The sequence below is a fragment of the Ursus maritimus genome, unplaced genomic scaffold, assembly GCF_017311325.1.
Source record: "Ursus maritimus isolate PB19 unplaced genomic scaffold, ASM1731132v1 scaffold_21, whole genome shotgun sequence".
Classification (NCBI taxonomy): Eukaryota; Metazoa; Chordata; class Mammalia; order Carnivora; family Ursidae; genus Ursus; species Ursus maritimus.
The window spans coordinates 32,306,126-32,322,698 of NW_024424564.1; the positions used below are offsets into that span (position 1 = coordinate 32,306,126).

The 16,573-nt window shown below is 38.8% G+C and overlaps 1 protein-coding gene across 5 annotated transcripts in view; it reads right to left on the reverse strand.

Moving 5' to 3' along the window:
- LOC103660116 (uncharacterized protein C3orf20 homolog) overlaps nucleotides 1–16,573 on the reverse strand; it is a 110,535-nt gene that overhangs the window by 87,285 nt on the left and 6,677 nt on the right. For 4 of the 5 annotated variants that reach the window (XM_040637335.1, XM_040637338.1, XM_040637334.1 and 1 more), the window contains 3 exons: nucleotides 11,855–11,996; nucleotides 8,784–8,856; nucleotides 8,366–8,451 (listed from right to left, as the gene is read on the reverse strand). In XM_040637335.1, coding sequence (XP_040493269.1) covers nucleotides 8,366–8,451; nucleotides 8,784–8,856; nucleotides 11,855–11,856 — 161 coding nt within the window. In that variant the 5' untranslated portion in view covers nucleotides 11,857–11,996. Of the gene's footprint in view, nucleotides 1–8,365; nucleotides 8,452–8,783; nucleotides 8,857–11,559; nucleotides 11,997–16,573 lie in introns of all 5 variants that reach the window. The other variant, XM_040637337.1, reaches the window with a different exon arrangement.

Below are 16,573 nucleotides of genomic sequence, written 5' to 3' on the forward strand. Positions count from 1 at the left end.
ATATATCTGGTAGTACAGAGACTAAGCAAATATCCTCCAAAAAGTAAATTGATTATCAGATTGTAGAAGTCATTTTTATTGTCTTTTTTAATACTTTTCTAACCTTTCTTTCTTTTTTTTTTTTTTAAAGCAGGCTCCACACCTACTTGAACTCACGACCCTGCGACTAGCATGTAAGAGTCGGCATGCACTACTGACTGAGCCAGCCAGGCACCCCTCTAACTTTTCTACAATGAATAACTATTATGTTTATACACAGAAGATAAAAACATGCTTGTGTGTTGCTTATTAATTACTTTAATTATAACAAAAGACAGAGGCCATTTCTTCCAGAAAGCCTTCCCTGAATTTCTCAGGTTAGTCTACAGACATGTCCTGTGTTCCCTTAGCCTATCCTCCACACCCCATCAGATGTTACTACCTTATACTGAAACTTCAAAGCAGGAACAGAAACGGATCCACAAAGGGACTAGGTGTCTCAGATAATGGAATTTTCATCCACAGTTTATGAAACAACTATGCATAACATGGTTAAAACTTACAAGTGGTCTTCCCCTTTTGGTAAGAGCATCTAGGTAATTCAAAATTATCCTCTCTTGGAGACAACTAGAAAATTTGGATAAAATTTAAAAAAAAATCTTAAAGGCTACAGAGAGCTAACAAGAGAGTCATGACTTATTATCAGTATCTGGAAGAAGATGGAATCCAAAGAGATAAACCCCATATTTCCCCCCTTGTGGAAGGTCAGGGGTGGGGAAGGAGAATTTACTAATTCTGTGAGAGGTATCTGAGAGACTTAAAGACTGGTCAGGGCTTTTGATAGCTTTGTAGCAGCTAAAGGTTCAAAATTTGGAGTCTAGGGCCTTCCATGGCAAGATTACTGGTTGAGACCCAAAAGGAGTAAGGGTTGTCTAGAAGTACACCTAAACCAGCTCATTATAACACAGCTTCAAATTATCTCATTTCCTGACATTGAATTAAGGTGACCCCAAAGTGTTGCTAACCCCAAGCCTCTGACAGAAACAAATATAAATCTCCTCTAGTGAAAGCTAACTTCATACTAGCCCTCAAATTATTTCTTAAAATAATTTTCAAATACAATATGTGACACAAAGTGTTTTAAAAAACAAGATTCACAAGGAGTCGAGAGAACGTGAATGAAAGCCAGCAGAAACAGCAATTAATAAAATAGAACCATAGGGAGATAGAATTTAAAGTAACTCTGCTTACTATGACCAAGGAAATTGAGAATTTCTGCAAAGAACTGAAAACTACATGTGCGCACACACACACACACACGCGCGCATAGAGCATATCCGAAAAAAAACCATATAGAAATTATAAAGCTGAAAAATATAATACCAAAAATTAAGAACTCAGTAGATGAGTTTAACAGCATATTAGACACAAAGTTGAGAGAAAATTACTTAAATGAAAGATAAGTCAGAAGAAAATCTTCACAATGAAGTATGGAAAGATAATTGAGCAGAAGTAAGATTATAAAATACCATCTATTTAGACCCATCAAAATTTACTATTAATTTAAAAAACAAAAGGAGATAGGGGTGCCTGGGTGGCTCAGTCAGTTGAGTGTCTGACTCTTGATTTCAGCTAAGGTCATGATCTCAGTGTCGTGGAATCGAGCCCCATGTCAGGCTCTGCGCTCAGCAGGGAGTCTGCTTGGGGTTCTCTTTCTCCCTCCCTCTCTGCTCCTCCACCTGCTTGTGCTCTTTCTCTCTCAAATAACACTAACTCTCCATTCCCCCTGTGGAGGTTCAGAGCATGCCACCCCAAAATATGCCACTTTGGCATAGTGATTACTTTGAGTTAAAGGCACTTGAAAAACAGCAAATCCAAGAAGTGCATTCTGACCTTTCTGTTTCTTCTTGAAAGCAGGAGCTAAAACTCTCATGTGAAGCATGACCTTCTTACACCAGGAGGAAGAAACATTCCTATCACCAGAGAGGAAGTTGAGGCCAGGAAAAATCTGTACAAACAGATTTTGTTAAACTAACTCTTAACTTCCCAGTCATTTCTCTAGGATTAACTGCTCTATCCCAACCCCTTTGTCTTGCACATTTTCACAGTTCGTTACTTTGTCCAGCCTAGTATATAAGCATTTGGGTCTAATTGTCTGGATCTTCATTCTTGGGAGGGCTCCTATATATGTGTAAAAATTACTAGATAGGGGCGCCTGGGTGGCACAGCGGTTAAGTGTCTGCCTTCGGCTCAGGGCGTGATCCCGGCGTTGTGGGATCGAGCGCCACATCAGGCTCCTCTGCTATGAGCCTCTTCTTCCTCTCCCACTCCCCCTGCTTGTGTTCCCTCTCTCGCTGGCTGTCTCTATCTCTGTCAAATAAATAAATAAAATCTTTAAAAAAAATTACTAGATAACATTTATGTGTTTATCTCTTACTGATCTGTCTTCTATCCATCTCAGCAGGAGACCCTGAGAGGGTAGAGAAGAAATGATATACCCTATATCTATATACACTATTCCCCTCATCCCTCAGGCCCTTGTAACCACCATTCTACTTTCTGTCCCTGTGATTTTTGACTACTCTATGAACTTCATGTAGGAGGAAGCATACAATATTTGTTCATTTGCGACTGTCTTATTTCACTTAGCATAATGTCTTCAAGGTTCAACCATGTTGTAGCATGTGTCAGAATTTCCTTCCTTCTTAAGGTCGAGTAACATTTCATTGTATGTGTGTACCATACTTCGTTTAACCACTCATTTGTCAATGGACTTGGGTTGCTTCCTCCTTTTGGCAATTATGATAATGCTGCTATGAACATGGGTGTACCTTATCTGCTGAAGTCCCTGCTTTCACTTCTAGAATTGGAATTGCTGAATCATGGTAATTCTATGTTTTTTTTTGAGGAAATGCCATATCATTTTCCACAGCAACTGTACCATTTCACAGTTCCATCAGAAGTGCACAGGGGTTCCAATTTCTCCACGTACTCGCTAACACTTGTTTTTTGTTTTGTTTTGTTCTAAAGATTTATTTATTTACTTTAATGAGAGAGAGAGTGGGGGGGAGCAAGGGAGAGAGAGAATTTCAAGCAGAGTCCCCACCGAGCACAGAGCCTGACTAGGGGCTCGATCTCATGACCCTGAGATCATGACCTGAGCCAGAATCAAGAGTCGGATGCTTAACCCACTGAGCCACTCAGGTGCCCCTGCTTTTGTTTTTTAATAGCCATCCTAGTGGGTGTGAAGTGGTACATAGTAAAAGTTGTTTTGCTTTGAAAAAGCAAAGCTTTGAAAGTTGTTTATATTTGTTTCCGTTTTCTATTCAAACAACTTTACATGCCCCACTTCTCCACAGATAAGCCTCTTTTAAGGCCACCAAAATCCTTGATCATGTTGAACCCAAAGGTCACTATTCAGTCTCAACTCACACAACCCCCATGCAGCATTTGACAAAACTAGACACTCTTGAAACATTTTCTTCATTTGGTTTTCTTTTTTAATTTAATTTGATTTATTTATTTGAGAGATTCAGAAAGAACACAAGCGGGGGGGTGGGGAGGGGCAGAGGGAGAAGCTGACTCCCTACCGAGCAGGGAGCCTGACATGGGACTCGATCCCAGGACCCCGGGATCATGACCTGAGCCAAAGGCAGATGCTTAACCAACTCTGCCACCCAGGCACCCTTCATTTGGTTTTCTGGACACTACTTTCTCTTGGTTCTCCTCCCTCACTGGATGTTCCTTCTCTAACTCTTCTGCTGATTTCTTGTCAACTTCGCCCTCTCATACCTCTCTTCTTCTCTCTGTCTATATTCTCCATGTAATCTTACTCAACTGAAAGGCTTTAAAAACCATTTAGACCTTGACAACTCACAAATGTATATATCCAGCTCTGAGCTCCCACCTGACCTCCAGACTTGGGTACCCAATTTCCTACGCAGCATATCTGATAGGCATCTCAAGATCAACTTAGCCAACATGTCTAAAAATGAACTCTTGGGGCGCCTGGGTGGCACAGCGGTTGAGCGTCTGCCTTCAGCTCAGGGCGTGATCCCGGCGTTATGGGATCGAGCCCCACATCAGGCTCCTCCGCTATGAGCCTGCTTCTTCCTCTCCCACTCCCCCTGCTTGTGTTCCCTCTCTCGCTGGCTGTCTCTGTCTCTGTCAAATAAATAAATAAAATCTTTAAAAAAATATAAATAAATAAATAAATAAAAATGAACTCTTGGTTTTTCCCACCAAACCTGCTCTTCCCTTAGTTTTTACTTACTTCAATAAACAGCAATTCCATTCTTACAACTGCTCAGGCCCAAGGTTCTGGAGTTATCTTTGGATATCTTCATCCTCTCTTTCTCTCATTCCATAACAAGCCCAGTCATCTCTACCTTAAACTATATCCAGAATGCAACCTCGTGGTCCCTCTTTCGGAGAGATCTAGATAGCCTCTAGATAGTTGATATAATAAAATCTAGGAGGATAATCAGGCACACATTGTCTGGACACTGTGTTACATAGAATATACAAAGAGAAGACATAGTCCTTCCCTTTTCAGGAACTTAAAATCTGTAATCTGGCTACCATCTTTACTCATTTATTCAACAAATATCTATTGCTTAAGAAACCAAAACTGATTTCACTACACTATCAGAGGCATGAACAAAAGTGCTTTAAATGAACTGTCCTTTGAAATGTTCTTTAAACCAATTGCTCAAAGATTTCTAAGACAGCTACCTGACTTAATACAATTTCAAAGTGCTTTCTTCCATCAAGTCAATGTGGTAAAACATGTCAACACTCGACTGAATTTCACCTGAATAAAGTCTTTTTTAAAATGGTAAACAGCATTATAGAGACATTTGCATTTTTCTTTTAAATAAGAATTCCATTCACATCATTTGAAAAATAGCACTAGTTTCCCAACTTAGTATTTAATGTAAAAATAAAGTATTTAATGTAAAAATAAGATAAAAAGGTATTTCAATTGGGGCATCTGGGTGGCTCAGTTGGTTGAACGTCTGCCTTCGGCTCAGGTCATGATCTAAAGGTCCTGGGATCAAGTCCGGAATTGGGCTTCCTGCTCAGCAGAGAGCCTGGTTCTCCCTCTCCCTCTCCCTCTGCCCCTCCTCCCTGCTCGTGCTCGCTCTCGAATAAATAAATAAAATCTTAAAAAAAAAAAAAAAAAGAATTCTAAATGTAGATCTTAAATCTTTGCTTTCTAGGCATTGTTTATATTTTCATTGATATTTAAAGGCTGGAAGACCCATTTTTGAAAACTTTAAATATATTATTATAATAATAACTCATTACATTTCTATATCTCTTTATGGGTTTCAAAGTTGCTTTCATAAATATCATTTTACCAAACTCTAATACTAACCCTATGAGCCAGTGATTGTGTTTTCATTTTAAGGTATTTTCTTTGCAACATCCTGTAAATATGCATTCATGATTGTCAGATTTGTCTACTGCTCAAATAAAATGATAAAAACTGTACTTATTACAATAATATTAACACCTACCATTTATTAATTACCTCAGTTTTATCATATGTAAAATAAGGTCAATAATTCTACCTCCTTCAGAGGGTTGTTAAGAAATATAATGTGCACTTAAAAAATAATATTTGTATGTTTGGTTTATTTTTCAGACAGAGGCTCAAATAATGGACTGCCCATTTCAAAACCAGACTTAACAATCTTAACAAGAGATAATCAACAATCAGGGTGCCTGGATGGCTCAGTTGGTTAAACATCTGCCTTCGGCTCAAGTCATGATCCCAGAGTCCTGGGATGGAGCCCCGCATCAGGCTCCCTGATCAGTGGGGGGCCTGCATCTCCCTCTGCCTACAGGTCTGCCTGCTTGTGCTCTCTCTCGCTCTGTCAAATAAATAAATAAAATCTTTACAAAAAAAAAAAGGTAATCAACAATGAAGGTCTTGGCACCTGGCCCAGTCTTAAAGTAGCCCCACCTCTCTAGGCACCACATATGTAAAGAAATGATTGATTCATTCAAGAAATATTCATCAGGCACAGTTCTAGGCGCTGGAGAGACATGGTGAAGAGGACAGAACTCTGCCCCCATGGATCTTATATTATAGTTGGGGGAAAGACAGGAAGGAAAACATGAGGGGAGAAGAGGGAAGAGAGAGAGAAAGGAAGGAAATAAAAAGTACGGATAGTGGTAACTGTGACAATAAAAATAAAACAAGACACTGTAATAGAATGACAGGGGGTGTATGTTTGGCTACTTTGGATTGGGAGATCAGGGATGGCCTTTCTGAGGAGAAGACATTTGCATTGAAACCGGAATAATGATGAGGAAGAACCAAGCATGAAATAATATGGCAGAAAAATATTCAAAGCAGAATGTACAGCCAATGCAAAGAACCAAAAGCATGAATGGGCTTGGTTGCTAAAGGAATAGATAGGCCATAATGGCTGGGGAGCAAGTGACATGGCGTGGTATGTGAGGAGGTTGGAGGGTCTGCAGGAGAGAAAATGACAGAAGGACTTGCAATTCGCGTAAGAAGTGCGGATTTTTTTTTTTTTAAAGATTTTATTTATTTATTCGACGGAGATAGAGACAGCCAGTGAGAGAGGGAACACAAGCAGGGGGAGTGGGAGAGGAAGAAGCAGGCTCCCAGCGGAGGAGCCTGATGTGGGGCTCGATCCCAGAACACCGGGATCACGCCCTGAGCCGAAGGCAGACGCTTAACCGCTGTGCTACCCAGGCGCCCCCAAGAAGTGCGGATTTTATTCCTGGTGTAGTGGCAGCAGTAGGATAGTCAATGGGGTGTTTTAAGTAGAGCGAACAGAAGCAATGCTTAAGACATGCATCAAATCAGAAAGCTGGGCAGTCAATAAAGCCCTAGAGCTCTATGATACATAGACCTCCTTATTGCCCATATGACAACCTGAACTCTTTTACTGAGTACCAATTATAAGCCAAGCACTTTGAGTGCAAAATAACCAAGTCATGTTGAATTGCTTTTCAAGCAGAAAGAGTTGGAAATGAAGAAATGATAGACTTCTGAAAAGAGCAACAACTTGCAGTGATCTTGAGAAAAGTTACAGCAGGCTCAAAACAAACCAAACAAACTAACCAACTAACTCTACCCAATTAGTGTATACCAGAGTTTCTCAACTCTGGTCTTACTGACATTTTGAACTGGATAATTCTCTGTTGTGGGGGGCTGGATAACAGCCCACTAGATAACAACCCACTAGATAACAACAGCATCACGCCCCTAGACATGACAACCCAAAATGCCTTCAGATATGGCCAATGTCCCTCATGGGGCAAAATCACCACTGCTCAAGAACTCATTGGTATAAACGAGAGCTTTAAGCCCTATACAACCTTGAGATATATGTTCTAAGACAGGATGGGGTGTTTTAATTTCCAAGTTAAGAAACTGTAGTAAGTAGTGGGTAGAAACATTGTAAAATGGCTAGTTCCATTATTTCATTTACCTTTGACGGCTGACACAATTCCATGGTTATTAAGTTACAAATCTCTTCTAAGCCCATTCTATGTGCCAAGCATTTGCTTTTGGGACTGGATATATAAGTGGTCAAGTAGATTAAAAAATCTTCCCTTGGGGTGCCTGGGTGGCTCAGTCAGTTAAGTGACTGACTCTTGGTTTCAGCTCAGGTCATGATCTCAGGGTGGTAACATCAAGCCCCATAACTGCTCTGTGCTCAGCGTGGAGTTTGCCTGGGATTCTCTCCCCTTCCCTCTCCCTCCCACTCTGCACCCCCTCCTCATTCCACCCCCGCCTCCAGCTTGGGGAAGCTCTCTCCCTCTTCAATAAAAATAAATTTAAAAAATCTTTAAAAAAATTTTTCCCCTTATAGACCTGATACTCTCAAGAGAAGAGGGAGGGCAAACAAAGAGATAGGAATGATATTTAGAATGTTAGAAAGTGATAAGTGCAAGAGGACAGTTAGGAAGAGGGATAGAGAATGACAAGATGGGGACAGGGTAGAAATTTGAAATAGGAAAATCAAGAAAATCTCATCAAAAAGATGATATTTAAGTAAAGACTTAAAAGGAACAGAAAGTAAACAATGCAGAAAGCAAAGGAAACATCTAGTACAAACTCCCTAAAGCAAGAGTAGGGCTGGGTTTGTTGTGGAATAACCAAAAAAACAAACCAGGGTGACTGGTCAGATATGACCAATTACGCTTCAATTAACCGCTGATCTGGCTAAAATAAAGTTCTCTGATTGGCTTCATGGTCAGCTTTGAAATGGAAAATTCCTTGATATAGTTTCTTGAGGACTGGGGAACAGGGTAGGGAAGCACTGGTCCTGAGCACCTTATAACTCTTTGAAAATGTAAAGTAACCCCAGCAATTGAAGAGTAATCCCCAATATTTTACCCATAATTAGCTCCCGAGGTGTGTCTCAAAGAGAGGAAATGGTCTTCACACTCTCTCTTTTCCCATTTTTTTCTTTTTGGTTTCATCTAAAATGAAAGAAAATTTCTGATTAAAAAACAGAGAAAAACACTGGTCCAAAGTGAATTATTTTTAGAAAAGTAAACTATAGGGGCGCCTGAGTGGCTCAGTCGGTTAAGCATCTGCCTTCAGCTCAGGTCATGATCACTGGGTTCTGGGATCAAGCCCTAGATCGGGCTTCCTGCTCAGCAGGGAGTCTGCTTTTCTCTCTCTCTCTCTCTCTCTCTCCTTCTGCCCCTTCCCACTGCTCATTCTCTCTCTCTCAAATAAATAAAATCTTAAAAAGAGAGAGAGAGAGAGAAGTAAAGTATAATTTGATGCGACTGAGCTATATTATTACCTGATCAAAGAAATAGGTGGGCCCAATGTCCAAAGATTTAGCTTCAGTCAAGTCTCCCATTCTGCCATGAGACCTAAGTAAGAGAAATTAGAACTCTGAAGACAAGTTATCATATTTGTAGGTGATATTTCAAAGTACTTCACAGTTTTAAAGTTTAGATATTTTATTTTCAATGAAATATAAAAAATTCTGGGGTGGAGGAATGCAACTGTTCCTTTATCTGTAGCTTCACTTCATGGGCTATCAACTTGACATAGTTGCAATCAGAAGGACTGCATGCTGTGGGCAAACAAAGCAATAGCATGTCACTGCCAACTTTCTCAACCCTGGCACCACTGATGTTTTGAACCAGATAATTCTTTGTGGTAAGAAGCTACCTTGTGCCTTGTAAGATGTTTAGCAGCATCTCTGGCCTCCACCTACCAGACACCAGCAGCATACCCTCTTACCCAGTGCTGACAACAAAATGTGTCTCCTGACATTGCCAAATATCTCTTGGGGATCAAAACTGCCCCTGGTTGAGAATGACTATGCCGATGCAATGGACAAGAAAAAAGGTTTGATGTGGAAGGAACTAGTGAAGATAAGTAACACTGCTGATGAAAGGGCCATTTACAGCAATGCCACTCAAAATGTGGTCCCTGATGAGGAGCCTCAGCATCACCTGGGACCTTGTTAGAAATTCAAATCCACACTCAGACATAATGTATACTGTATCAGAATCTCCAGAGGTGGCATCTAAGAATCTGTGGTTGAACAAGCACTCCAGGTGATTCTGAAAAATGCCCAAGTTTGGGAAGCACTGGCCAAGAGGACACATTTTACCAAGCAGGTTGTGAAAACCACCCTGGTGACTGGGAGGAGAAAGTCTGGGACTGGATAACCCAAAGCTAACGCACCTACTGGATCTGCAATGGAAAGATAGATGAGCACACAGTGGAGGACAAGGTAGCAGCAACAGCATCAATGGACTGGGAAATGTGACGGACTGAGGATCGTTAGCTATTACTATTACAATAGTAGACTAGCCCTTTCTTAAGAAGAAGTCAGAGAACCCCTTTAAAATGAAGATTGGAGGGAGAGCAAAACGCCTATTTACCTAAATATCTCCATCTTGCTGTACTGCCAGAGTAGCTAAAGATTCCACTTTGAGTAAATTCAAAATCTCAAAAATCCTTGATTAAAATGTAAAAAGAGAGGCATTTACATTGTAACATGTTACATACATTCATGAAAAACCTCATGTCCTGCAATATTGTGCACTAAAAATAATAGGGTTTATGGGGAAAATAGGGTAGGGCACATCACTTAAAATCTATGCTACTTTGGAACCAGAGCACAAAAAACCACATACCAATAATTGGCACCTCAGGAGAAACTTAAACAGCCCAGGCAGGAACTTAGAGCCAGAAGGGGCTTCAGAGGATATTTTTTAAAAAAAACACAAGAGGTAGAAATGCAAACTTACGGGTACTGAAATAATGTGGATGAAGTAGAACTCCTTGCCAGTGGGGTTGCATTAGGTGGGCACAAAAAGAAGTGAAACCTTAATAGTGTTAAGATGGCAATATTCCCCAGATGATCGATAGATTCAGTGCAATCTCTATCAAAATTCCAATAGTCCTTTTCACAGAAATTGACATGCTAACATTTCTAAAATTCATATGGAAATTTGAGAATCTAGAATAGCCAAAATAATCTTGAAAAAAAGAACAAAGTTGGAGGACTCACACCTCCCAGTTTCAAAAGCTGTAATAATCAAAAGTGGTACTGGCATGAGTATAGATATATAGATCAATGAATTAGAATTGAGTCTAGAAATGAACCCTCATATTTACGGTTAATTAATTTTTGGCAAGGGTGCCACACAATTCGATGAAAAATACTCTTTTCAATACATGGTAATGAGACAACTGGATATCTACATGCAAAAGAATGAAATCAGACCCCTACTTCACAGTATATACAAAAAGTCAATTCAAAATGGATCACAGAATGGAATCACAGAATGGAAAATCATATATGTAATAAAGGTCTAGTATCCAGAACATATAAAGAACTCTTAAATTAAACAATAAAAAGATAAAGGATGACTGACTGAATTTAAAAACGGACAAAAGATTTGGATAGACTTTTCTCCAAAGAATATATGCAAATGGCCAATAACACATGAAAAGATGCTTAACATCATTAGTAATTAGCTAACTGCCGATCAAAACCAAAATAAGATACCACTTTACACCTATTAGGATGGCTATAATTTAAAAAAGACAATAATAAGTGATGGCAAGGATATGGAGAAATTAGAAACCACATACACTGTGGGTACGACTGTACAATGGTGCAGTTCCCTTTGAAAATAGTCTGATAGTTCACTGAAATGTTAAACATAGAATTATCCCATAAGACTCAGCAATTGTATTCTTATATATCCAAGAAAAATGAAAACATATATGGCCACATCAAAACTTGTACTGTTCATAGTAGCATTATTCATAATAGCCAAAAAATAGAAACAACCCAAATGTCTATCAATTGATGCATGAAAAATATTCTATAATTAGACAGTGGTAGTGATTATACAGTTGTAATATATTAAAAACCTCAGAATGTACACTTAAAATGGTGAATTTTATGACATGTAAATTAACATTTCTTTAAAAAGGAGTATCCAAGAGTTTCAGCCAGTTCCAGCTCCCACCCATAACAACCTAGAGATGTCAAATTCCAAAGATCAGGTCCTCAAAAATATCCGAGTGCCTTAAAAAGTACCAACCTTCTGTCCCACCAGCTTCTGCAATTTTCAGATCCAAAGAATATTAGAGATCTGTTGGTTCTGACTCCAAAATAACCTTATACAAGAATTCCATTCAGAACTTCAAGACCAGCTGATTCCATTCATGAGGTCTTTTATCTCAGGCATCCTCAGTCACTGGAAATATAAGCTTGGAATTTCTGGATTAAGAGAGCAACTGAGCACCAAGTCCTCTACATTCTGGAATTTGTATAAGTTAGGATTTCTTTATTTTTAATTACCAGAAATTTAACAACACAGAAATATAGTATCTTACATATTTGGAGGTAGAGTAACTAGTCTAGGGTTTTCCAATACAGTAGCTGAATAATATCACCAAGGGCTCAGCATCATCCCATCTTTCTGTTCTGTGTTCTTCAGATTTCATCTTCAAGGATCATTTTCAGACTTGAAAATGCCTAAAAGAAGAAAAGGGACTATATTTTCTTTTGTCTTTTTTCGGGTTTTTTTTTTTTTAAGATTTTATTTATTTATTTGACAGAGAGAGAGACAGCCAGTGAGAGAGGGAACAGAAGCAGGGGGAGTGGGAGAGGAAGAAGCAGGCTCCCAGTGGAGCATGGAGCCCGATGTGGGGCTCGATCCCAGGACTCTGGGATCACGCCCTGAGCCGAAGGCAGATGCTTAATGAATGAGCCACCCAGGCGCCCCTCTTTTTTTGTTTAAAACTTGGGAAACCTTTTCCAGAAGTCCTCAATGGCTTTTCTTTTTTAACATTTTTATTTATTTACTATGTAATTATATTAAAAAATTTTTTGAGTATAGCTGACGTGCAGTGGTACATTAGTTCTAGGTGTACAACATAGTGGTGACGTCTCTATACATTATGCTATGCTCACCAAAAGTGTAGCTACCATCTGTCACCTACACAATGCTATTACAATATCATCGACCATATTCCCTATGCCATACCTTCTATTTAAAAAAATTTTTTTTCAGATTTAATCTTTAAATAATCTTTATACCCAATGTGGGGCTTGAATTTACAACCCTGAGATCAAGAGTCACACGCTCCAGCAACCGAGCCAGCCAGGTGCCCCTGTACCTTTTATTCCCATGACCTACTTATTCCATAACTGGAAGCCTGTATCTCCTACTCCTCTTCACCAACTTTGGCCATTCCTTCCACCCACCTTCCCTCTGACAAACTTCAGTTTGTTCCTTTTGTTTATTCATTTGTTTTGTTTTTTAAAGTCTACATATGAGTGAAATTATATGGTATTTCTTTTTCTCAGTCTGACTTATTTCACTTAGCATTATATCTTCTAGGTCTATCCGTGTTATTGCAAATGGCAAGATCTCATACTTTTTAAGGTTGCATAATATTCTACTGTGTGTGTGTGCATGTGTACATATACACATATGTCAATGGACATTTAGATTGCTTCTGTATCTTGGCTATTTTAAATACTGTAATAAACATAATGGTGCATTTATCTTTTTGAATCAGTATTTTCATTTTCTTTGGGTAAATACCCATAGTGAAATTATTGGATCATATGGTATTTCTATTTTTAATTTTTTGAGGAACCTCTATACTGTTTTCCACAGTGGTTGTATCAGTTTACATTCCCATTGACAGTGCATGAGAGTTCCTTTTTCCCCACACCCTCACGAACACTTGCTATTTATTGATTTTAGCCATTCTGACAGGTGTAAGGTGATATTTCACTGTGGTTTTGATTTGCATTTGCCTGATGATTAGTGATGTTAAGCATCTTTTTATGTGTTTGTTGGTCCTCTGTATGCCTTCTTTGGAAAAATGTCTATTCAGGTCCACTGCCCATTTCTTAATCAGATTGATTGTTTTTTGGGTGTTGAGTTGTATAAGTTCTATATATTTTAGACATTAACCCCTTATTAAATATATTATTTACAAATATCTTCTACCACTCAATGATTTTTCTTCATGTCTCATTGACCAAAATAGCAACAAATGTCTTTCCTAAACAAATCACTGGGAATGATTGAAATTGCTGTGTATTAGCTTAGCCCAATCAGGACACATACATCTGGTGAGGCACATGGTTAGGCAGAGAAGAGTGGACAACTGAACTAAGGCAGGATTGTGTTAGCAAGGGAAAAACTAAAATGAATTCTGGGTAGGCTGCCAACAGTGTCCACTACAGGCATCTAATGTCTACTGGCTTTTCATCCATTCACATTAAAGCAAAACTTCCCAGTGGACAAAGCCTTGCCCACAAACACAGACGTCACAGTTCTTCTACTGCATTGTTGTAAAAATGAACAGGTAAGCAACACCCACCAGACATTTAAGGAAAACGTGCAATATGGAAGTGAAAGATCCTAATAAAGAATTCTACTTTCAATCATATTATAGTAACTGATATTGGATGCAAGACTTTCCACCATAAACAACTATCAAACTGGGCAAAATAAATAACTGTTTTTAGATATTCATCAATAGGAAGCATATAACTATTATCCCTAACCAAAGAGAAACAAACAAAGAAGCTCCATGATTACAATGGCTTTTTGCCTGGGGGCACTTTCCACTGGGAAATGCCAAATAAAGCATGGTGGTGTATCTGAACCCAGGAGATGGAGATCAGGTATCAGTGAGAAGGAAGCTGCACAGAGAAGTCTGCACAGGAAAAGACTGAACAAAATAATGAACAACTATTAGGAAGAGAACAACTACGGAGAAGCTATGGGCTAAACAATGATCAGAGGTTGAACAGAGATGGGAGATGTTGGTGTTCCACCAATCACAGTAGAAAGATTTAATTAACTACCCCAGAAATTTAGCAGATATCCCAGAAAGGGCAGCTTTTATGAACAGGGTTAATCTAGCAATACAGTAGCACTATTCAAGAGAAATATAATGACACAAACGTTATTTAAAATTTTCTAGTAATCTCTCAGGGAAACAAAGTAAAAATAAACAGACAAAATTAATGTTAATAAAGTATTTTATTTTACCCAAAATATCTTAAAAGTTATTTCAACATGTAACCAACATAGGAGATTATTTTTTTTCTAACATAGAAGGTTTTTAGAAAAGATTTTATTTTTTAAGTAATCTCTACACCAATTGTGGGGCTTGAACTCAGAACCCAAGAACAAGAGACACACTCTCTACCAATTGAGCCAGCCAGGCACCCCATCAACTTGGAAGATTATTAAGGAGATAGTTTACAGTCTGATTTTCATACTAAGTCTTTGAAATTCAGTGTTCATTTTACATTTACAGCACACTTCAATTTGGACTAGTCACATTTCAATTATTTAATAGCCATACATGATTAGTGAATTTCATATTAAAGAGTGGTACCTTAGGGGCAGCTGGGTGGCTCAGTCAGTTAAGCGGCTGCCTTTGGCATGGGCCATAATCCCAGGGTCCTGGGATCAAGTCCCACATCAGGCTCCTTGCTCAGCAGGGAGCCTGCTTCTCCCTCTCCCTCTGCCTGCCACTCCCCCTGCTTGTACTGTCTCTCTCTCTGTCAAATAAACAAATAAAATCTTAAAAAAAAAAAAAGAGTAAGGGGTGCTATAACTCTGTCTAAAAAAAAACTTTAAAAACAAATCTTGAAAGTATCACACCAAGATGCAAGTAAATTTTTTAAAGGATTTTATTTATTTATTTGAGAGACACACAGAGAGAGAGACAGGTAGAGAGAGAGTGAGAGAGCACGAGGTGGGGTAGGGGCAGAGGGAGAGGGAGAAGCCTCCCTCCCTAAGCAGGGAGCCCAATGTGGGTCTCGATCCCAGGACCTTGGGATCATGACCTGAGCCCAAGGCAGACATTTAACTGACTGAGCCACCCAGGTGCCCCAAGATGCAAGTAAATTAACCATTTTAACAATATTCAATACTTTATTATGAAAGAGAATAAAAGTCACTCAGAGTAGTGTCTGTAGTGGCCAGAATAAGATAACAAATTACTAGACATGAGAAGAATTGGAAAACGTGACTCTTAACTAGGAGAAAAAGTTGTAAACTCAGAAATGAGAAAGATGATGAAAATAGGGGATGAGAACCTTAAAGCAGCTATATGTATTTAAATATTTAACAGAAAACATAAATGTAATAAGATAACAAATAGAAAATCTTAATAGAGAAATGGACACTATAAAAAAGAGCAAAATGGAAATTCTAGAACTGAAAAATATGCCATCTGAAATGAAAAATTAACTGGATAGTTTTGACAGGAATTAGACACTATAAAATAAATGATAAGTGACCTTGAAAGCAAAGCAATGGGAACCATCCAAACTGAAGCAAAAGAGAAAAAATAAAAACAAAAAACAAAACCAAAGTCAACCAAACCTCAGTAACTCTAAAACAATATCAAGTTGTCTGATGCAATGTCTGGTGAGGTCCAGCTTCCTCATTCATAGAAGCCCGAATCCTTATCTGTAGAAGGGGCAAGGGATCTCTTTGGGGCCTCTTTTATAACAATACTAATCCTAATCATAAGGGCTCTCTTTTCATGACCTAATCACCTCCCAGAAGCTCCAGCTTTAAATACCATCACATTGGGGTTAGTTTTCAACATATGAATTTTGGGGAGACACATTCAATCTATGGCATTATATAAACAAAAAATCTGTGGGGTCCTCCACAATTTTTCAAGTGTGAAAGTTTCCTGAGGAGACCAAAAGTTTCAGAACCTGTCTAATCATTCTCCATATTACAACCTCATTCACAATATATTCCCAGTTCAACTCAGCCTACCTCAACCTTTAACACCAAAATAACCCTCATCTTTGTTTTTTTTTTTTAAAGCAGGTTCCATGTGGGTCTTGAACTCATGACCCCGAGATTAAGACCTGAGCTGAGATTAAGAGTCGGATGCTTAACCAACTAAGCTACCCAGGCACCCTAACCTTCATTCTTTAATAAGCAGTGGGGAACAATTATCAGGAGAGATGGGAAGAGGGAACCTATAAATGGTACTGCCATTTGCCTGAAGTATTTCATGTTGTTCTTATCTTTTATGAACTCTTAATATTGA